At 35.8% G+C, this 23,511-nt stretch overlaps 1 protein-coding gene across 4 annotated transcripts in view; it reads left to right on the forward strand.

The window, feature by feature from the left end:
* SLC30A9 (solute carrier family 30 member 9) overlaps positions 1-23,442 on the forward strand; it is an 80,766-nt gene extending 57,324 nt beyond the window's left edge. For all 4 annotated transcript variants that reach the window (XM_077847870.1, XM_077847869.1, XM_077847871.1 and 1 more), the window contains 7 exons: positions 1,377-1,416; positions 2,779-2,850; positions 3,350-3,457; positions 6,141-6,306; positions 9,919-10,048; positions 12,073-12,186; positions 20,153-23,442. In XM_077847870.1, the coding sequence (XP_077703996.1) occupies positions 1,377-1,416; positions 2,779-2,850; positions 3,350-3,457; positions 6,141-6,306; positions 9,919-10,048; positions 12,073-12,186; positions 20,153-20,197 (675 nt within the window). In that variant the 3' untranslated portion in view covers positions 20,198-23,442. The remainder of the gene's footprint in view (positions 1-1,376; positions 1,417-2,778; positions 2,851-3,349; positions 3,458-6,140; positions 6,307-9,918; positions 10,049-12,072; positions 12,187-20,152) is intronic.
* The last annotated feature ends 69 nt before the right edge of the window (positions 23,443-23,511 follow it).

A 23,511-nucleotide genomic window follows, 5' to 3' on the forward strand; every position in this document is an offset into this window, starting at 1 on the left:
TTGTTCTCAATTGGAATGAATCTCATTTAACATCTTTTCTTCCATTCTGAAAAGGTTCACCCACTTTATAGATATCTCATTTGTCTATCATTCATCTGATTTGTATTGTATTACTTTACAGAGACTAAGTGGTTAATGAAAATTAGTTAAATTTTCAATTGTGTTTAAGTTTTAAGGATTGTAGAACCTTGGGGTGCCTGGGTGGCTAGTTAGTTAAGCATCTGACTCCTGATCTCAGCTCAGGTCTTGATCTCAGGGTCCTAAGCTCAAGCTCTGTGTTGGGCTCCAGTGCTGGGTGTGGAGCCTATTTAAGGAAGAAAAAAAAGCTTGTAGAAGCTCTTTTATCTTTTTGCAACTAAATGAGGTTACATCAGACTATGATTATTATTAATAAATCATAGATTCAGTGTACCATAGACTAATCTATGTTTATTAGGTATTGGAATCTTTGGCTGATATATGTGGCTTCCCTTTATTGGGTGTTAAATCCTTTCAGGAAAGAGGATTAAAAAAGTTATTGGGCAGTTTAGCAACTTTTAATTATGCTTTAGGTTGGCAGTAAGATTCAGTGGAGATAGCCTCGAATTGAGACTGGAAAAAACATATTCTAGTTCTTACCCTGGTATCATATCTATGTACTGAAGCAAATCACATAGCCTTTGGACATTTCAGTTTCCTTAACAGAATTATAAGAGTATCAGACTATGTTCAGAAATTTCTAAACTTCTATTTCAGGGAAGTCTGTGGTTCCAAAAAGGTAATGCAGAAAATTCTATATATGTTTGGTTTGAATTTCATTTAAATTTCTAAAAATTTGTATTGCGAGGTTATCTCTTGGTTTAAATTTCTTTTGTGAATCTTTATTTAATTCAAGTGTGTCCTGGTACTGCAAGGAGGGTGATGTAATTCCCCTCTCCCAAATTGATCACTGTTTATAACTGCTTATCTTTCTGAACCAGGGTTGGTACTGGGCATCTGAAGAAAATCCAGAAATTATGTGGGTATGAGTGTGGATCTAACTGCGTCCTGGTATCCACACTCCAGATTTCAAATGTTTTGTGTCCATTTTGAACTTGAGAAAAATTTTAAACTAATTTTTTCATCTTTTATATCATGGATTTAACTTAGGTCATGTTACAACATTCTATAGATTGATTACTCTTCTAAGTATTAAAAAATGAGATGATTATCAGATTTTTAACTTTTATTTTTTTCCTTTTATGAAGATACACTATCTCATTGCCCTCATTTGAGCTGTGTCCTTATCTGGCTAGGATTTGAATTTATGTTTCCATTTTAAACATTATAAACTTTATGCATGAATCATTATGATTCTCTAAAAAATATGAACTTACACTTTAATACTTATTTTCTAGGCATATTGTATTTTAGCGGGATCATTAGCATCCGAAGGAGGTATGTACTGTTACAGTATCTCTTTATTCTTAATTTAGTAATATATATTCAGTCCATTTTTATAAATTGCTAAATTCCACTGATTAAAGAGAAACTGTGGAAATAGAAATCTACTTTGAGCGAGAAAATTCTTTGTATAATGAACTGTGGTTATTACTATAATGGATGGGGGCAAGAGAAAAGCTATTTTTTTGTTCTTGAGTGTCTTAATCATAACACTCAGAACATTCGGAATGGAGTGTGAAAACATAACTATATACTGAGTTTTTAAAAATCTGGTTTTAGTGGGGTGCCCGCGAGGCTCAAGTCAGTTAAGTGACTACCTTCAGCTCAGGTGATGATCTCAGGGTCCCGGGATTGATCCCCACATTGGGCTCCCTGCTCAGTGGGGAGCCTGCTTCTTTTCCCTATCCCTGAAATCTTTTTAAAAAAAAATAAATGACACCTGGGTGGCTCAATGATTGAGTGTATGCCTTCAGCTTGGGTCGTGGTCCTGAGGTCCCAGGATTGGGTCCCACATCGGGCTCCCTGCATGGAGCCTGCTTCTCCCTCTGCCTCTGTCTCTGCCTTTTTCTCTGTGTCTCTCATAAGTAAATAAATAAATAAAGTCTTTTAAAAAATAAAGAATAAATTAATAAAAATCAGGTTTTAGTAGTGTTAATCATGAAAGGCCGACTCTTTGCAATAAAATAGTTCAGTTTCCTCAAGTTTCAACTGTAGTAGAGAAGTGCTACCTCATGCAGGAAACTGCCTAACTCATTGCTAGATTCATAGTATACTTATTCTAGTACATTGTCATTTTCTACGCATAGTGTTCCCTTCATCTTTGAGAGTCTGTAAGATGGTACTGATACTACCTGCCTCAGAAGGTTGGGAGGATCAAACATGATTGTGCTTGTGGTGCCTGCCAGCTAGTTGCTGTCCAATAAATTACGGTCATTAAGGTTGTGGTAATGATACTTAAATTACTATGTTTTTTGTTTTTGTTTTTTTTTTGGATTTATTTATTTTTTCATGAGAGACACAGAGGCAGAAACACAGGCAGAGAGAGAAGCAGGCTACGTGGAGGGAGCCCGATGTGGGACTCAACCCCGGATCCTGGGATCATACCGTGATCCGAACGAAGGCAGATGCCCAACCGCGGAGCCATCCAGGCGTCCTATAAATTATTATTATTTAGAAATAGGGATTCCTTGTATTGTGATGATAATTGGAGTCTTGATAATGACCAGTTAATACAGAACTTTTCTTAATTGACAACCCTGGCATTAAAAGTGTTGTTCCTATTTATTTTGAGATGCCATCTTTAAAATTTGGAGGCATAAAGTTTTTTTCTTGCTGATATGAATGCTTTTCTTTCAGCAACACTTCTTGTTGCTGTAAATGAACTTCGTAGAAGTGCTCGGGCTAAAGGAATGTCATTTTATAAGTATGGTATGTATCTTAGAAAATAGGTTTCTTACTTCATCTCCTTTGTTTTCGAAAATTGCCCAGTACTATTGCTTTTTCCTTTTAGAGGTGTACAAAATATATTTCAAAGTCTTCCCTGTGTGTCTCTTACATTATATATCATCTCTTTTAAAAAGAGAAATGAAAAATAAATAAATAAAAAGAGAAACGTGTGATATGAACATGAATACTTTATATTTGAATTTTAACTTAAGTGAATTAGAGTATTTTTGTATATGTTTATATAACTAGAGAAAGTAATGTGACTTTATTTTTTTTAGTAATTTGACTTTAAATTACTGTCAACATTTAAACCAATAAATTATGTTTACATTGAACAGGATTTTTAAAATCAGGATCTTATACATTTTTTAATCTTAATTTATATCTTAATTTTAAGTGGATACTTGTTAAAATGTTACCTGATAGTATCAAATTAGAATTTGAGAAAGTTTCTTTTCTTGTCTCTACCCTAATGATTAAGTAATGGAAAGTCGAGATCCTAGTACAAATGTTATATTGCTGGAGGATACTGCAGCAGTCTTGGGAGTGACCATAGCAGCTACCTGTATGGGCCTTACTTCTATAACAGGTAAATATTTCTTAAATTATGGGTGATTTATTTGGACTACTTTAACTCTCTAATATGTGGGCATTTTCTTTTATATCTTTGAATAATTTTAAACCAGTAGATCGTTAAATACTAATTTCATACTAACCATTTATTTGTGTAAGACAGATAAGACAGTTAAAGTCTTCAGAGTTCTCTCTCAGAAATTTTCTCTTAGTTTAAGATAAAGTAGGCTGTTGTTAGAGCATTTCTAATGTGCTAATAAACCTTTCTAGCTGTGGCTTAATAAATTATGCAGCTACTCTGAGCTTAGTATTGCTGTTTGGCCTAGTGACCTTGCAGATTTATTAAGATAATAAATGGAAGAGAACTTTAATAAACTCTAAAGTTGTAAATACATATTGTAGCTCTTGTTCATTTGTCTTTCACTGCTAGGGCCAATAATAACTGCTGTCACTTTCCTGTTTCCTGGACTCTCTAGTTGCTTTTATCCTCATTTTGGTAGCTAGTTCATTATTTTGAAGACCTTATAGTATGAAAAGATCCCCATTTCTGAGGTTGGAATTCTCTTGGAATGAAAATTCTTCCATGCTTATCCATTTGCTTTGTACATTTGAAATAATTTTAGGTGATGAGCTTCCACAGTTCTACAGTGGTTCTTAAAATACTTGAAATATGAATGGGTCTCTATCTATCTAATCTATCTATTTATCTATCTATTTATTTATCATTTTAAATTACATCTTAAGACTAAACCAGCCTTCTCTTATGTTCACTGTGATCCAAAATGTTTCTGATTGTTTTTCTAATTGACCTTACCATTTTAGACATCTTAGACAAATTATTACTTAGCAAAATTTTAAGTGTCATTTGATGAATAAGTCAGCTTTTAATAGAATATTTTCTTTTGTATAATAATAAAAATAGTCAAGCTTATGTAAATTTTTAAATTTTTATTTATATATTTTTAAAGATTTGTTCATTTATTTTTTATGAAGGGAGGGAAGAGGAGGAGAGAGAGGCAGAGAGAACAAGTCGGGGAGGGGCATAGGGAGAAGCAGACTCCTCACTGAGCAGGGAGCCTGACATGGGGCTTGCTCCCAGGACTCTGGGATCATGACCTGGGCTGAGGGCAGCAGGCACTTAACTGAATGATCCACCAAGGTGTCCCAAACTTACATAAATTTTTGTGTTAAGAGTTTCACATTGTTTTATTTAATCAGCTAAATTAATTCATTTAAATTGAATAACATTCCAAGAAATAAATACTTTGCATAATATTTCTGTGATTTCTGTAGGATTACTTATACATGTATACTGTTAAATAATTAGATAAATTTGAAGTTTCAAAGAACAGTATTTGATTTTGAGCTGTGTAATTACAAACCTCCTAGTAGATTACACTTTACAAACGGATCGTTTTTAATACTTTAGTACAGATTTAGTCGCTTTACTTTTTTAGTGCTATATTCTGACTAAATGTTAATAAAACTAGTATGTAAATTGACTTTTTTAAGTAAAATGTATGTTTTATCAAGCATTAAGAAAGGTAAATTTAATATTGACATTTGATCTTTAGAATAAAAAGAATTCTAAAAGTCTTGTATGTAAAATTTATTATAAAATTTAAACTCTATTGATGTCTGTTTTATAAATATTAACCTACACATTCAAAGATAATAAATCAACTCTTCTCATTGGTTCTGGGAGAGGATTAAGACCTAACAGTCTGGGCACCTGGTTGGCTCAGTGGGTTAAGCATCTGCCTTCGGCTCAGATCATGATTCTGGAGTCCTGGGAGCAAGCCCCCCCCCCCCCCCTCACCCCCCCCCCCAGTGTCAGGCTCCCTGCTCAGTGGCGAGTCTGCTTCTCCCCTACCCCTCCTCAATTGTGTTCTCTCTCTTCTGCTCACTCTTGCTCTCTCAAATAAATAAATAAAATCTTAAAAAGAAAAAAAAAACAAAAATCAAAACTAACAACCTGAGGCATACTTTAGAATCAGAATCACCTGGAGGGTTTGGGAAGACCAAGAATGCTGGTCCCAACTCCGGGCTTTCTGATTCAAAGCCTTAGGTGAGGTCTAAGAACTTGATTTTTACCAAGTTCTCAAGTGATGCTGATGCTGCTGATTAAGGAATTGTACTTTGAGAACCACTGTTCTAAGGTACCTGTAGCATGCAACCAACTAACCTCTCTCCTTTGTATCTAGAATGGTACTGGCTATGTATCATCCTTGGTTGAATGAAAAGAATGATCCATATCATTTTTTGTATGGCTTAATTCTCTCACAGAACCTTGATAAGAATAAGGGACAACATGTGGTTATTTTATTCAGCTTTTGATCTCACAGTGTTGTCTGTATGGGCAGGAAAAGAGCCGATATATCAAAAAGAAATGGATTCTATTATATTATTAGTATGTGTATGTCATCTTTAATCTAAAATGATCTAGAACTCTCACTCATGTAATGACCAGAATCAAGAAATAGATCCTAAATACTTAAACCACATAATACTCCTATATAATGTGAAGCATATTGTAGCTTTCCCATTTTGGTGTAGCATAGTAAACCTATTAGGAGAAGGTCATTAAAAGAAAGGAAGGAATTTCAGGTCCTTTGCTTTAGTAATTCTGGTTCTTTTCTCATTAAAGCTGACTGAAATAATAGAAAATGTTAATTTATTGACTTCTGTGCTTTATTTAGGTAATCCGCTGTATGACAGCCTAGGTTCTTTGGGTGTGGGCACGTTACTAGGCGTGGTCTCAGCATTCCTCATCTACACTAACACAGAAGCACTCTTAGGGCGATCCATCCAGCCAGAACAAGTGCAGCGGCTTACTGAACTTCTGGAGAACGACCCATCAGTAAGGTCAGCTTATTCCAATGATGGTGCTAAAGTTTACAAAAATATATTATGAAATAGAAATGCTTGCTTTATAAATACTTCCAAAAGGGTTTGTAGTTCCCTAGCCTTTAGATAGAAGTTTTTAATCTATGACTTTTCAGACTTGCAACCTTATAAGAAAACAAGTGAAAGCATTTAGGAAACTCCCTGTTTACTTTTAAATTCTGTGTATCTTTAATTTTTAGAATAAGGAACAATTAGATGATAGAATGGGAACAGAAGTTTGTAAGCAGTTGTCTCCTTAATGTAGAAGCACGTATGTGGAACCTTCATATTTATATTTTCCCTATATTTGTATTATAATTACAAATTGCTATGTTAAATTTAAGAAGATTTTTATTCAATAAGGGAGTGATTACCAAATTGAATATAATTTATACTCCTTTTGAAAATAGACTTCTTGTTTTAGTTTATTTTAAAAGTTTTTCATTATTGTCTTTATCTTTTAAATGATATAAAGATGAAAAACTTGACGGGGCACCTGGCTGGCTCAGTCAGTAGAGTATGCAACTCTTAATCTCTGAGTTGTGAGTTCCAAGCCCCCCATTAGGGGTAGAGTTTACTTAAAAAAAAAAAAAAAAAAAGAAGAAGAAGAACTGAGGACTTAAGGGGTAATCAGGTAATCAAAAGAGATACAGCGTTCTAATTAGTACTTTTTAGTGAAATTCAAGCTTCAGAGTGATATGGAAAGAGTAAGCCTTTAAAAATCTCAATTTCCTACTAGCTACATATGTAGGTTGAACTTTAGAAGAATGCGTTTTTCTTCTGTGTTATAACCATATCTTTTTTTTAAAAAAGATTTATTTATTTATAGAAAATACAAGTTGGGGGGTGGGCAGAGGGAAAGAATCTCAAGCAGACTTCCCACTGAGCATGGAGCCTGCCTTGGGGCATGATCCCACAGCCCTGAGATCGTGACCGGAGCCAAAATCAAGAGTGGAATGCTTTTAACAGACTCAGCCACCCAGGAACCCCCCTTATAACCAGAATCTAAGTTAAATCTTTTAATAATGACCTGTATATCTGAATCAGTAAAACAAATGAGTAAATTTTACTAGATTTATATTCCAAACCTTACATTTTTAATTTGGAAAAATACCTAGCTAGATCTAGTTTAGAAGTTGAGTGTTCTTAGAATCAGTATTATTAGACTTAGTACTTGATTAATCCATGTTAATATCCTTTCCTCGTAATACCTTGGTCTGGTTTTGGTATGAAGGTAATATTGACAATACAGAATGAGTTGGGAAGTCTTCTCTTCAATTTTTTAGAAAAGCTTGTGAAGAATTGGTATTATTTCTTCTTTTAATGTTTGGTAGAATTGGCCAGCAGTGTTCTCTGGGCATGGGCTTTTCTGTGTGGGTAGTTTTTTAAATACTAACTCTACCTATTTACTTTTTACAGGTCCCTTCAGATTGTCTGTTTCTTCTCAAGTCAGTTTCAATAGTTTTATGTTTTTCTAGGAATTTGTGCATCAGTTCTAAAAGTTATCTAATTTGTTGGCATAGAACTGTTCCTAATTTTCCTTTATAATCCTTTCTATTTCTTTAGGGTTGGTGGTAATATTTCTTTCACTTCTGACTCTAGTAATTTGTCTTCTCTCCTTTTTTCTTGGCCAGTCTAGCTAAAGGTTTGTCAGTTTTGATCTTTTCAGAAAACCAGCTTTTAGTTTGATTTTGGTTTTTTCTCTATTTCATCAATTTCTGCTCTGATCTATATTATTTCCTTTCTTCTGCATGCTTTAGGTTTAGCTTGCTTTTCTTTCCAGTATCTTAAGATGGTAGTTTAAGTTTTTCATTTGATAACCTTTTTTAAAAAAAAGTAGGCTTTTATAGTTAGAAATTTCCTTCTATTACTTTCACTGTATCCTATACAGTTTGGTATGTTGTATCTTCATTTTCATTCATTCCAAAGTATTATCTGATTTCACTTTTGATTTCTCCTTTGGGCACTGGTTATTTACAAGGTTATTTGGGCGCCTGGGTGGCTCAGTCGGGTAAGCGTCCGCCTTTAGCTCAGGTCATGACTGCAGTCAACATGTTGGTTGGGACCAGAGGCGTGTCCTGGGGAGGGATCTGCTTCTAAGCCTGCTCCTGTAATTGTTGACAGGATTTGGTTCCTTATGGCACCGGCTTCTCCAACATGGCAGCTTACTTCCTCCTAGCGTGCACAGTAAAGTCACAGATTCGTCATCTAATCTTAGAAATGATAGTTTCTCACTTTGCCATGTTCCCTTGGTTACAAGCCCTTAGCTCTAGCCCACATTCACAGAGAGGGGATTGTGTGAGGGTTTGAGGGCAGGAGGTAGGGTCTTCAGGAGCAGAGAAGCAGCTTATTACAAACACTTTTCTATCTGCAGTTACTTATGTATAAGAACATAAGGAAACAGTATGTGAATATTTGCATTTACTGCAATTTAGTATTAGTAAAATAATGAAGTTTGTATTTTGTTAGGACTAAGGCAGATACACTTTTTTAAAAAGAAAAAAGTGTATAGCTTCTTGCCAGCCTGGACAAGTTTTGTTTCATTTTGCGCATATATAACTTTATTAAATCATTTTTATTTTTATCCTAGTTGATAAAGATGCTTCTATAGTGCTATGGCTAAAGAATTTTAGACTCAGTATTTAGTAACTTGCTCAGGATCACTCAGAAATTAGGGTCGGATGTTTTGAGTATTTGGAGTCTCGTTTATGTTTGTTTTCCTAAAGCTTTCTATATTCCCAGGATTCAGAGTGTTTTTTATTTTATATATCCCATAAAGAAAAGATGTTAATAGTGGTTATCATAGAATAGAATTTCTCAGTGGTTTTCTACAGAAGATTGATTACTGAGGGTTAGGGCAGAAGAGGTGAAAAGCAGCTACAACCCTAGAATATCGGCTTCCCTTTCTGGGAGACGGAATGGTATAATAATAAATAATAATAATAAATAAAAATAAATAATAAATAAAACCACTCTGTTTGAGTGTCTAAAGATCTGGAGGGGAGTTCTGCGTCTGCTGTGGACTAGCTGAATTACCATAGGCAAGTCGCTTAGGCCCCTCTGGGGCAGTTTTATAATCTGTAAAGGTGCCAACTTATCTACATTCGGAATTCCATTCATTAAATGCCTACCATGTAGTTGCATCCATGTGAAACATTTTATGTATGTGTTGGTTATTATTTACCATATCAAATCCTTTTAGGTAGTTATTATTAACTTCATTCCAATAGAGTACTTCACAGATGTGTATGAAGGCTTTTAAAGAAACTTTTTAAAAAAGGATTATAAGACCATATGACAACATTGTGGAAAAAAGATTTAGAGTTAATTTTTTAATCCACAAACTATATAATTCATGTATATACAAACCATAAAATAATATATATTAAGTTTGCATCTTCGGCATTATGCAAAAATATCTAAATGGACGTTTGTTTGGATAGTTATAGATGGCACTTAATGGTGAATACTGAAACCTGTTTTGGTGTATTTTCATCACTGATGGGGAAAAAAAATTCTGTACTTTGTAACATTAAAATGTGTATGTGTGCATAGCGTATATAAATTTATGTGCATTGTTATTGATTGCAGGGCAATTCATGATGTTAAAGCCACAGATCTGGGATTAGGGAAAGTAAGATTTAAGGCAGAAGTAGATTTTGATGGACGAGTTGTTACAAGATCATATTTGGAGAAACAAGATTTTGACCAAATGCTACAGGTAAGTTTATATACTCACTGTTTTCTTAAATAGTCAAGGGTTAGAAAAATAACTTTTTAAGTAAATAAAAAGAAACTTTTACAGGTCTTAAAGTCAGTTAGGCTTTCAACTTCTTAGGGTTCCAAAATTGGAGAGAGACCGTTTTATTTGCTGTAGAATAGGTGGGAGGAGACAGCAGAGGAGCAAACTATATTATTTTAGAAGATAATATAATGAACAGTGCAAAGGTTACCCACTTGCCTTTGTCAAATTTTAACATTTTAGTCTACTATCTTTGCTTAGGATCTTGAAAAAGGAAATAAGTTGTTAAAAAACAGATGAACCCCTTGTTTTCCCCTTCTAGGTCCCATTCTTCTTCCTCCATCCCTACGACTAAAAATTGTCTTGAATTTAGTGTTGTCATTTCCATTCAGTTTTTAAAATACTATTTATTTGTTTATTTGTTTATGAGAGACAGAGATAGTGCCAGAGATAGCAAGAGAGGGGAGGAGAGGAGAAGCAGACTCTCCGCTGAGCAGGGAGCCAGATGTGAGGCTCGATCCCAGGATCCCGGGATCATGACCTGAGCCGAAGGCAGTTGCTTAACTGACTGAGCTACCCCGGGCGCCCCTCCATTCAGTTTTCATACCTTTCATCACACTTTTCTTAGCATAGTATATAGTAGCATTTTGGATATTTAAAAATTGATGTAAATGGTATCATACCATCGATTTCCTCTCTCGGGTTAGCAGCATGGTTTTGAGATTCCTCCATGTTAACATATACACGCATACATGTGTTCATAGTAACTTCTAATATATTAGCATATATTAATATTCTAGTTTATTTTAATTGTACATGATATTCTCCCATGAATATAATGCAGTGTTTTTATCCAGTCTTCATTTGATGGGCATTTATGTCCACAATGGCATTCTCGTGTATTTCCTTGTTCAAATATGTAAGAATATATTTAGGGTACCGTACAGCTAGATATAAAATAGTTGGGCCGTAGAGTCAACCTGAGGCCCTGAGTGGCTGGAGGCTAAGTGTCCAACTCTTGATTTCCACTCAGGTCTCCATCTCAGCGTCGTGAGTTCAGGCCCCGTATTGGGCTCCATGCTGCGTGTGGAGCTTACCTAAAAACAAAACAAAACAAACTTACCTTCAGCTTCCTTAGATATTGGCAAATTTTTCGCCAAAGTGTGTCAATTTAATTTCCACTGTCTGTACATCAAAGTTTCTATTGCTTCACATTCTTATTAGATTGTATTATATTGACAGTTTTGAAATTTTTGTCGTTACAATTGATATGAAAATTACAATTTGTATTTAATTATGATTTCTCTTTCCCCTGGTAGTAGTGAAGTTAGCAAGCATTGAAATTTATTGACCATTGGGATTTCTTCTACTTGCTTGTTTATTTAATTTCTGTTATTTTGGCAAATTAACAAACATTTTATTTTTAATATATTGCACTAATCCTTCCTCAGTTGTGTATATGCAGATATCTTTTACTAGTTTGTGATTTACCATTTCACTTTGTTGTTGTACAGAAGGTTTAGTGTGTTTGACTTTATGTCCAATTTATAATTTTTTTCTCAAGGCTTTTTTATTATCTTGCTTGAGAAATACTTCCTTATTCCAGTATCATAAAAATAGTCTCCTTTTTTTTCTAAAAGTTTTGTGGTTTTCTACCCTGAATTTTTTTTTTTTTTTTATTTCACTTAAAGAATTTTTTTGTTTGTTTGTTCAATGATCTACCTAGGGGTTTAATCTTTTTTTTCCTGTAGAAAAATAATTGCCCTGGCACAACTTACTGAATAGTCTGTTCTTTTCCTACTAATTTTGTAATGCTCTCTCTGTAAAGTATTATACTTAATTTCTTGTGGAATTAAATTTTTTTCAGAAGTGGTCCATCACCTATATAGCATGAAAGTTTTCATTAGACTTAATGGTGCTATAATTTTTAAAAGAAATCATCAGTGTACTACTATGATTTTTTAAAAAGTCATTTTGTCTTCCTGCTATCATTTTCTTTATAGGAAATTCAAGAAGTGAAAACTCCTGAAGAACTAGAGACCTTCATGCTTAAACATGGAGAAAATATTATTGACACTTTAGGAGCTGAAGTAGATAGACTTGAGAAGGAACTGAAAGTAAGATATATTCATAATAATCATAATGCCAGCTGTTTTCTTGAGTACTGTGTCTGTGTCACTATGCTGATTATATCACAGGTGTATGTTTATCTTCTCAGTAACCTCATGGTGCATGACTGGTAGTTGTGAGCAGGAAAAATCACTGGGTTAGAGAAGTTGGGTGATTTACTAAAGGAAGTAAGTAAGGGTTTGAGATTTCAGCCTTCATTGGTCAATTCCAAATTCTCTTCTTTCAACCACTATTCTACACTGCTTGCTTAGTTTCTAAAGTAGTCAAAGATTTTTTGTTTCGAAATAAAAAGCATTCTGAGAGTTTCTAGAAAAAGGTGAAAGGGAAACTAGATTCTCTTCAAAAGTTTGAAAAACCAGTGTGACCTTGAACATATACATATATCTTCGTTTTACTCCATCTGTCATTAATTTGTATTTTCTTTTTTGCTTCTGTTCAGTTGGAGCCTATTGGTTTTTTACTGAAATATTACCTGGTTTTACTGAAATATTACCTGATAAGACTATCTTTAAGAATATCTTAGTGTTCTCAGATTGTCATTTATTGACTCTTGAGTTCAGGTTTTTGCAATAAATAAAACTTATAAATGATCTGTAACATACATAGCTTGTTGAAGGCAATGTATTTTCTTTTTTTTTTTTTTTTTTTGGCAATGTATTTTCTTTAGTTGATGTTGACCATTCGTTAGTTTTGTTAAAAGTTGAAGGGAAATCACAAAAGTTGAAAGGAAACATTTTTGTCAGTACTTATTATTTTTTCTTTTGGACTCTAGGTACCAGATTAATAGAAGCACTTCAAATAATATGATTTTGTTTATGTTAATATTATAGTTGACAACATGCTTTTCAAGTTTGTAGATGAGCAATTCTCAAATATTTTCATCTTAAGATTCTTTATATTCTTAAGAATTATTCAGGACCCAAAGAGCTTTTATTTATTTTAATTAATATTTATTGATATTTAACTAAATCACAAATTAAAACTGAAGGTTTTAAAAATATTTGTTTAAGAACTATAATAAACTATTACATGTTAATATAAATAACATTTTAGTGAAAGTAACTATAGTTTCCAAAATGGGAAAAAAAAAAAAAAAATGAAAACAGTGGTATTGTTTTACATTTTTGCCAAAATCTAAGACCGCTGTATTCCCATATTTGCTTCTGCATTCATTCTGTTGACATATATTGTTTTGATTGATGGATATGAAGAAAAGGGAGGAATCTTTAAAAGTATCCTTACAGCCTTTTCAGATAATTGTGATATTTTCTTTGGATAGTACATCAATACTAACAACTGGTAGCCTCTTAAAGCTTAGTTGTAATGTGGAATCTGAAACTATATCAGAGAACTTTTCACATGCTGTTTGTGAAGTTAGGGGGCACAGTCCACAAGATCACCCTCATTTCTGACGCCAGTTGCAAATTTCAAGTGGTTACTCATTTTACCCTCAGGTTTGATAATTCACAAAAAGGACTCACAAAACTCATTGAATACTTTTTTTTTTTAAAGATTTAAATTTTTTTTTCTTTATTTATGATAGTCACACACAATGAGAGAGAGAGGCAGAGACACAGGCAGAAGGAGAAGCAGGCCCCATGCACCGGGAACCTGACGTGGGATTCGATCCCGGGTCTCCAGGATCGTGCCCTGGGCCAAAGGCAGGCGCTAAACCGCTGCGCCACCCAGAGATCCCTCATTGAATACTTTTATTTATTTATTTTTAAAAAGATTATTTAGAGAGAGAGAGCATAAGCAGGAGGGGCATAGGGGGAGAGGGAGAGAGAATCCCAAGCAGACTCCACACTGAGCACAGAGCCCAAAGCAGGGCTTGATCTTAAGATAACTTCAGGTCATGACCAGAGCCAAAACCAGAGTCGGGCACTTGACCTGCTGTACCACCCATGCGCCCCCACTGAATGCTTTTTATACTCATGGTTATGATTTATTACAATGAAAAGATACAGATTAAAACTAGCCAAGGGAAGAGGTGCATAGGACAGAGTTCCAGACACAAAATTTCAGTTGTCCTCTCCCCTTGGAGTCATGGACACCGTTATTTTCCTGGCTATGATATGTGACAGTTTGCACAGAGTATTGCCAACCAGGGAAGCCTAACTGAACCTTGATGTCCAGAGATTTTGTTGATGGTGGCCAACCTTTCACCTCTAGCCTTTCCTAAGAAAAAGTGACACTTTAAGTCTCTAGTCTCTCCTGGATATATAGCATATACTGTGTGGCCAAAGATAAAGACAGAATTATCAGGACATTCCAAGGGCCTAGAGATCACCTCCCAGTGGCCAAGGGCCAAGGCCAGACCTCTCTGTAGGTAGGATTAATTATCTACTATACACTGGTACTTTAAAATCCATTGTCTTTGTACGTTGGATCTTTTAAGCCATGCATGATTCCAGATTGTTATGATTTGGTCATTTGGAAAATACTAATAAACTAAGTTTATGCCCATCTTTGAAATGGTGATATGCTTCTAAGTATTGGGAAGCTCTCAGGGTCACGGTAGTAGATACAAGTTTTTTAGCATTCTGATTTTCATTTGAAACCTTGCATTTTACCATTAGCAACAAATGTTGTTTTCCTTGAAGTAACATTCATTTTGTTCATTTAAGAAGATTCCGGGATCCCTGGGTGGTGCAGCGGTTTGGCGCCTGCCTTTGGCCCAGGGTGCGATCCTGGAGACCCGGGATCGAATCCCACGTCGGGCTCCCAGTGCATGGAGCCTGCTTCTCCCTCTGCCTGTGTCTCTGCCTCTCTCTGTGACTATCATAAATAAATAAAAATTAAAAAAAAAAAAAAAAGATTCCTAGAAGGGGCCCCTGGGTATCTCAGTCTGTTAAGTAAGTGGCTGCCTTCAGCTCAGCTTTTGATCCCAGAGTCCTGGGATCGAGCCCCACGTTGGGCTCCCTTCTCAGTAGGGAGCCTGCTTCTCCCCCTCCCTCTGCAGCTCCCCCTTTATTTTTTTTTTAAGATTGTATTTATTCATTCGTGAGACACACAGAGAGAGAGGCAGAGACACAGGCAGAGGGAGAAGCAGGCTCCCTGTGGGGGAACCTGATGTGGGACTCGATCTCGGGACCCTAGGGTCATGCCCTGGGCCAGAGGCAGACGCTCAATCCCTGAGCCACCCAGATGCCCCTTAGCTTTACTCTGGAATAGAAACAGTAAGTCAGAAACCAGATTTAAGTTAACAAATTGGTCGTTCTTATATTTACTCTTATCACAATCAAATAAGTTTATTGTTTTGTTTAGCTAACTTTGTGCTTTAATTAGAAGCTATTAAACCTTTAATAGACAACTAATTCATACGTGTTTTTGAATTTTAAATCTTTAAACCAGGAAGCAAAGTTTAACCCATATTCTCAGGTTAGAAACCTCTCTAAGGTAATAAGGCTTAATTTATCTTAGAGGAAAAGTTCTTCATTGTTGAGGCACCAAACCAAGAGAGTGCATGAATGTGATTCTTTTTTCTTGTTATGAAAATCAGCTGATTTTCTTTTGAAAACTAAAATTTTGGCGTATCCCCTTCTTTTTGAAAAGTACTCTAGCATGGTTGCCTTCTAAGTTTAAATTTAATAATTATTGAATTACTTTGGAAGATCACACTCAGTGATGAAATTTAGCAGTATAGCCATCTCTGTTAAGTAATGCCATTGATCTAATTTTGAGACTAGATAGTATTTTTGGCATAAAATCTATAACTTGGATAGTTCTATGTAAAAACATAAAAAATAATGGAAGCGAATTTATGAAGTCCCATATTATAAATGTGAAATATATTTTGTTTTATTTTGAAATTCTTTGAACTGTTAATTAAAACATTTTGGTGCTACTTCTATATTTCAGTCTGTCGATAGACCCTTCTCACGTCCCTCCAAGTAGTTTTTTGTTTGGGAGGCAATAATTCTATTGAGAATTAATTCAGTGGGAAGATGCTGTAGTATTTGCAAATTCCTAATGAGCAGTATTCCAGTTAAATGTTCTGCTCTTTACTCTGTCTTTTGCTTCTTGAATTGCATCCTCCTGTAGCATTTTCTTGAGTCTGTAGTATTGCAAAGTAAATCACGGTGTGGTTTTTACCTGTCCATAGTGAGTTTTGAAATAAATTTGTCTGTAAAATGTTTGAATTGGAGAGTGCCTGGGACAGAGTAAACAATAAGTATTTGTTGAGGGGCACCTGGGTAGCACAGTCCGTTGGGCATCTGACTCTTGGTGGCTCAGGACGTGATGTCGAGCCCCACATCGGGCTCCCTGCTCAGCGGGAGCCTGCTTCTCCTTCCTCTGCTGCTCTTCCTGCTTGTGCTTGCTCTCTCTCTGTCAAATAAATAAAATCATAAAAAAGTAAGTATTAAACAAATGAATGAAAATTATAAGTTGAATACCAGTTAATTGATTTTTAATTCTATTAACAATATTGATTCAGTTTCTGCTATGCACGTGATCTCTTGGTAGGTACTAAACATTGAAATCTAAGGATATTAATGCTTTTTTTTATTTATTCAGCAAATATTTTGTGTGTTTCTTCTTTGTATTTGGCACATTACGTTTTAGGGATTTGATGGTTTTCTCTCTAAAAACTTGATCTTAAAACATAATCAACTGTTTAGTTTTTTTCTTGAGACTAAATTTTTATTTATTTTTATTTATTTTATTTATTTATTTGTTATATAGTGTTTTTTTTAGAATAATTTCAGATTTTCTATTAATAGCTAAACTTTTCAAGTGATATTGGGATGGGTTAGGGAGAATTAGAAAGGGAAAATAAAATTCAGTTTTGTTTCTGTTTGAGGAAATCTTTGTTTATTCTGTACTGAATTTAGGGAATTCTAGATGGAGCACATAGTTTAAGGTAATGAGAACATTGAGAAAAAAGAATGTACCCCCATGTTTGGGGGTCCCCTGGCCATTCTTGCATTAGGATCCAAGAGGAAAGTACCCCCAGGTATACTTGAACGAAACTAATAAGAAAAATCTCGGTGCACACTCAGTAGATAGAATGCTGTAGCTGGAGCTAAACTCCAGTATTACATCATATTTTCATCTTAATAATTGAATTCCTTTAAAGGGCAGCCCCGGTGGCACAGCGGTTTAGCGCTGCCTGCAGCCCAGGGCGTGATCCTGGAGACCCGGGATCGAGTCCCACATCAGGCTCCCTGCATAGTGCCTGCTTCTCCCTCTGCCTGTGTCTCTGCCTCTCTCTCTCTAGCTGTGTCTCTATGAATAAATAAATAAATAAATCAAAAAAAAAAAAGAATTCCTTTAAAGATTTTATTTATTTATTTATTTATTCATTCATTTATTTATTCATTCATGAGAGACATAGAAAGAGACAAAGACACAGCAGAGGGAGAAGCAGGCTCCCTGTGGGGAGCCTGATGCGGTACTCGATCCCGGGACCCCAGGGTCACACCCTGGGCTGAAGGCAGACGCTCAACCGCTGAACCACCCAGGAGAGGAATATACAAATGTTCGTAGGATGTTTTTAGATTTTATTTATTTGAGAGAGAGTGAGAGAGCGAGCATGAGTGAGGAGGGGCTAAGGGAGGGGGAGAAACAGGCTTCCCGCTGAGCACAGAGCCTGACATGGGCCTTGATCCTGGGATTTTTCGATCATGACCTGAGCACCCAGGTGCCCTCCCTAGGATATTATCTTTTATTTTTTAAGTTAGGTATTATTAATCCTGACCGATTATCAGAATCTCTTAGAAGAGTTTTTTCCCCATATTGATTTCTTTATCCATTTATGTAATATTAATTTAAGTAATCTCTACATCCAACATGGGACTTGAACTTAAGATCGAGTCACACATGCTCTTCCAACTGAGCCAGTCAGGTACCCCTATTTTTACAATTTTTATCAAATAACACACAAAATGGGTAAGGTTAAACAACTGAAAAGCTTAGCAATAGAAGTGTCACTTGCCTCACCCTCCTCAATCCTTCTGCTCAGAGATAACCATTTTTAGTATTTTGTTTATATTTACTGCCATATTTCTATACAAAAGTCTTAAATTGCTTCTCCAGACTTAAATGTTATTTATTTCCTCTTTGATAGATCTGGATTAGTTATATAGTTAGTTTTGTGTGTTCTCTCTGCCCTCCGTTTTCACAGTGTCTTTATATTACATCTTATTACACTTTTAATCCCCCCACAGAGTGAGTTAGGTGTCCCTCCGTTTTGTACCCATACAGATAAAATCCCAAGACCTTTACCTTGCTCTCTAAGTAGCGGGCTGTTAAAATTTCCTGCTTATCTGCCTGCGTTTCCTCACTAGACAAAAAAGTTCATCCAAGGCAGGGACTGCTTTTTTCCTGTATGTTGTTGTGTACCCGGTGCCTGGCGCAGGGTAGGCATGTAATAAAGATACTTTCTGTTGTTTTTGACTTGAAGTTCCTTAAACGAGCATTTAAATTTTTTCACAACTTGATTTCTGCTTGCCTTTCCAGCCTCGTTACTAATCCTCTCCTTTTTGCAACTTCTGTGACTCACTACACCGTACTGCCAGTACATACTTCTCAGGCTCCCCAACCGCTCATGCTCCTTCTCCTGTCTGGGTCCTTTTCATCATCATCTCTGGAAAACTCACTACTTTCAAGCCTTGTATAGCTATTGTATCCTCAGTGAAGTCTTGCTGGACCTCAGGAGTCCGTAGATCTGATATTTTTGTTCCCAGAATTAGCCTTATAGGACATTGTAATAGTTAGGAGCTTGGGGTCTGGGATCTATTCTGGCTTCATCAGTTCTAGCTACGTAACTTTGGGCAGGTTGGTTAATTTCTTCAAACTTCAGTCTTCTCATATGTGAAATGGAAATGACTGAGTTATTAGAGAATTTTTTTTTAAAGATTTTATTTATTTATTTGAGAGAGTGACAGAGCAAGCATGAACAAGGTGGTGGGGGGATGGGCAGAGGGAGAGGGAGAAGCAGACTCCCCTCTGAGCAGGGAGCTGATGCGGGGCTTGATCCCAGGACCCTGGGATCATGACCTGAGCCGAAGGCAGATGCTTAACCACCTGAGCCACCCAGGCGCCCCAAGTTATTAGAGGATTTTAAAACACGCGTGTGCATGTGAAGTCCCTTACTTAGCACAGGACTTGACACAGAGCAAATGCTCCTTTTTATTTTTAATTTTTTTTTAAGATTTTATTTATTCATGAGAGGCAGAGACATAGGCAGAGGGTGAAGCAGGCTCCGTGCAGGGAGCCTGATGCGGGACTTGATCTCCTTAAATGTTAACTCTTGTTATTATTAGCTGTAATGCTGTATCTCATAGATGATTATTGGTATACTTGGCTCCCTGCCTAAACTGAGTCCCCAAGTCAGGAACAGTCTTATTTGATAATCATAGCTCCACTTTCTAGCCTGGCCCAAAACTATATGAGTTGCTGTAAGGTATATACATTAAGTGAGTATCCGTTTATTTTTTTGATTAGAATTGTCTTTTTTTTTTTAAGATTTTATTTATTTATTCATGAGAGAGGCACACAGAGAGGCAGAGTCACAGGCAGAGGGAGAAGCAGGCTCCATGCAGGCAGCCCAACGTGGGACTCAATCCTGGGGCTCCAGGATCACGCCCTGGGCCAAAGGCAGCGCTAAACTGCTGAGCCACCTGGGCTGCCCTGATTATTATTGTCTTGCAGTGATTTTTTTTTTTTTACCACAAATGAGGGTGTTTCCAGGGCTTTGCGATGTTTGGCACGTATGAGATTCTTACTCCATTACTGTATTAATGAACATATGAACAAACTCAGGGAGGTAGGGCTGCTTACCTCTTGTTTATAGCGTATCATATTCATCTGTTGATTTTTATCCACTAATACGCTACCATGAAATTGTTTGACCTTATGTTTTCCATGACTTTAGTGTGATCTAAAGGAATAAAAGGAAATAAAAATCTGTTTTGCTATGAATAACATGGTGGTGATCTTTCCTTCTAGAAACGAAATCCCGAAGTTCGACATGTAGATTTGGAGATACTATAGATTTGATGGAATGAATCACTTCGAGGAAGCCGTGGAAACAAGTTCGGCGAGCCTGCTCTCCCACACCAAAGGAGTCCATGCCATTCAGAAGCGGTGTTTTTTTTAAGATGGAGGAAATACTTCATGTGAAGGGCAGTTCAGTCTACAGAACTAAATACTACTTCCTGCTTCTAAGAGACATTACAAGTTGAATCAATTGGGAGATCATGTTTTTATGTTTCAATAGGGAACATTTTATTTAACTTGTTCATAATTTTTCATCTTACCCTGTCAGGGTGTCTTGTACTTTGCAATCATGTTTCCTGTCTTCACATTGGTAAAAATAATAATCCATAAGATTACGATTTTTAATTTATGACCACTGCAGATTTCACTCCATCAAAACCTGCCAGTCTTGAACATTCTGGCTAAATCTTGGTTTCTAAACAGTCATTCTGTTTTTTTCGTATAGAATATGGAAATTATTTCTACATAATTGTGCCCTGAGCACTAAGAGGAACCCTCTTCCAACCTAGTTACCCATAAATGTTCATTCCAGAAATGGCTTACTTACTGCATTGAAGGAAGACATGTCAGTTCACTCTTTTAGGTTATAGTAGTTGCCATTTTGTAAAATTTCTTCTCTCTCCTTAGCCTTTTTTCTTTATTTAGTTTAATTTTTCCCATGTAGGAGATACTGAATAACCCTATATGTTTCCATAAGCCAATTTGATAGCTGCTTTTTTGTTTTTGTTTTTGAACTGGCTTCAGTGCCATAGTGTGTATTTACTAGGAGATAATGCATTTATAAGCATTTTAACATCCTGTAAAATGGGCTAGAAATATTTATAATTTTACAGACAGGACAGCATTTTATTTTTAATTTATTTAAAAAGGCACTACTCCTGTAAATCTGAACTGTGGGATATTTCTTCTTTAAGAGAAAGAGAAGTAAATCTCTTATGCAGAAACTTTGTGGCCATGATTTTGTATAATATCATAAGTCAATAGCGTGTCTAATGTGAATTTCTCGCAGTTATAAATGGGCATTTAACATAGTATATGGCTACACATGTAAGTGAGTAGCTTTCTAGTGATCATAAGGTATCAAGGTGAAAAAAACATACAGTTCAATAATGGAAAATTTAGTGCAAAACTACAGCTGTGTCTCCATTCATCAAAGCAACTCATATGCACTTTAAATCGTTTGGGGGCAGTGAGCATTGTCCAGGCGAGTGGTGGCTGGGGGAGGTCTTTGCTCGATAAGTGTTTGACCTAAAGACTTAACTAATTTGTATGAGGTCAGTGTCTTAAAAACTTACTTAGATTGAAGTTTATGAATCACAGCAAATTGTAATGCTGGAAGCAAAAAAATAAACATTTGACTAAAGGGTTTATAATGGTAATTTTTTGATCCAGAAATGCCATTTATTGGAAAATTACAAAAATTTATATTGGGGTACATTTTTTTTACCGTTATAGAGTACTTTGCATGTTGTACATTTTAAGTGAAATTACATTCTCATTTTATTTTTGAAGATATAAAATTGTTAGGTACACACATAATTTGATCCTGTTATGGTTTCAAATTCTTTACCCTTCCTTTGTGTTTTTTTTTTTTTAAACTGTTTTTTACCCATTATACTCCACTCTACTTCTTCTGTCTTCTTCCCTCCCCTTCCCACTTCCCATTTGTTCGTCTCTGTCACTGCCATATGGGAAGGGACCAAATTGTATCCAATTTCCTCCCCGTGAAATTACTCTGAAAAATTTCACATAGCTACACGAGAGGAATGAACTCATTTAGAAAAAAAGTCAGAGTTGGTGTGCAGAAGTTATTCTAAGTGGTAGATTTTTTTTAAGGATTCCCTAAAAGAAGCCAATCCTGATAGTTGAGTGTTTTAATCTGATTTTGATTGAGGTCATACTTATTCTTAAGTAACAATAGAAGGCTTATGTTTCTGTCTTTTCTTTCCATTTCTGTTCTGCACTGATATTGTAAAGTTCAACAAAATTTGACATAAAGATGTACAGCAGTATCTATGAATTTGAGTATTTCTGTGGAATTAGGAAATGTGAGCTGTCTTCACTCTTTTTTTTTTTTTTTCCTCCTTTTAAACTGGAGTCAAATTTGAATTTTAAAACCAGGGAATTTGAGCCTCTTTCTTTAAAAATAAGAAAATATCTAGTTCAGGTTTTTTATTTTTATGTTTTTCCAAATTAATGCTTCTCCTTTAAGTCTTGACCTGATGGATATCGCTTGAACATTTAAGCATTGTAATCTTAATATTTTTAAGGGAAATAGCTTCTGAGGTAGAAGAGTTCTGGGGTAGAAGAGTTGCAAAAGTAACGTTGGGCAGTGACAAGGGCGGTCTGGCCCCATGACTCCTGCGGGCATCGAGCTGGACTTCAGCTCTGCGGAGGGTGCAGCTCTGCTCAGCTGGAGCCCGGCCCCGAGCTGTCCGAGGGGGCACCTTCTGTGGGCGACAGCAGTTGGCGGGATGAGGGATGGAGACCTGTTTCGAAGTGGACCATCCCAGTGGCCGATGACACCCAATTCCAGAGAGGGAGCTTCCTGAAATGTACTGAAGATACAGAGGATTAGACTGGAAAATTTTCAAGTTTTTCTTTTTTTTTTTTTTTTTTCAAAAACAAAGTTAATCTCTGCATACAGCCTCCTACCCACACACCAGATAACCCAGAATAACAAAATGGCATCAGACTCAAATTCTGGGTTTATGGTTTTAGTGTTACCTTAATTATCTCATAATTTGGAAGATGCTTTTTGCTAAAATTATACCATCTACAGGAAATGACTTCAGTTTTAAATCTGATAACTTTTTGAGGTAGAAATCAGGGAACTACAGAAAATCGCAAGGCACTTAGAATTCATACTATCTTTCCTAGATTGCATTTGTCAAACCTTGGCGTTTCTTTTAAATGCAATGACCCCCACCCCCACCCCCAATTTACCAAACTGTCAGAAGTCAGTGAAACAAAGAATTGAAGGTAAAATGATTCAAAGATCAGTCTCCCCTAAATCCCTCATCCCTGTCTGAAATGGAAATTTGGGAGGTATTTATATAGAAGATTGGTCTGGCAGCCTTTATATTCGCATTAATTTACTAGCATTCCTAGACTCCGGTTTTATGGAAAAGAAAGTTTTTCTTTCTATTCTATTGTATTTCATCTGATTTGCTGGCTGATGAAGATGGTCCTGGTCCTTCAGGATGCTTTTTCCTTAATAAACGTCATCTGTAAGAGCATTTCACTTGCTAGTTTTATTTCCTGATAAATGTTTCGTCAACTGAAATCATTCTTTACCTCATATGCTC

Source organism: Canis aureus, chromosome 14 (assembly GCF_053574225.1).
Source record: "Canis aureus isolate CA01 chromosome 14, VMU_Caureus_v.1.0, whole genome shotgun sequence".
NCBI classification, from domain to species: Eukaryota; Metazoa; Chordata; class Mammalia; order Carnivora; family Canidae; genus Canis; species Canis aureus.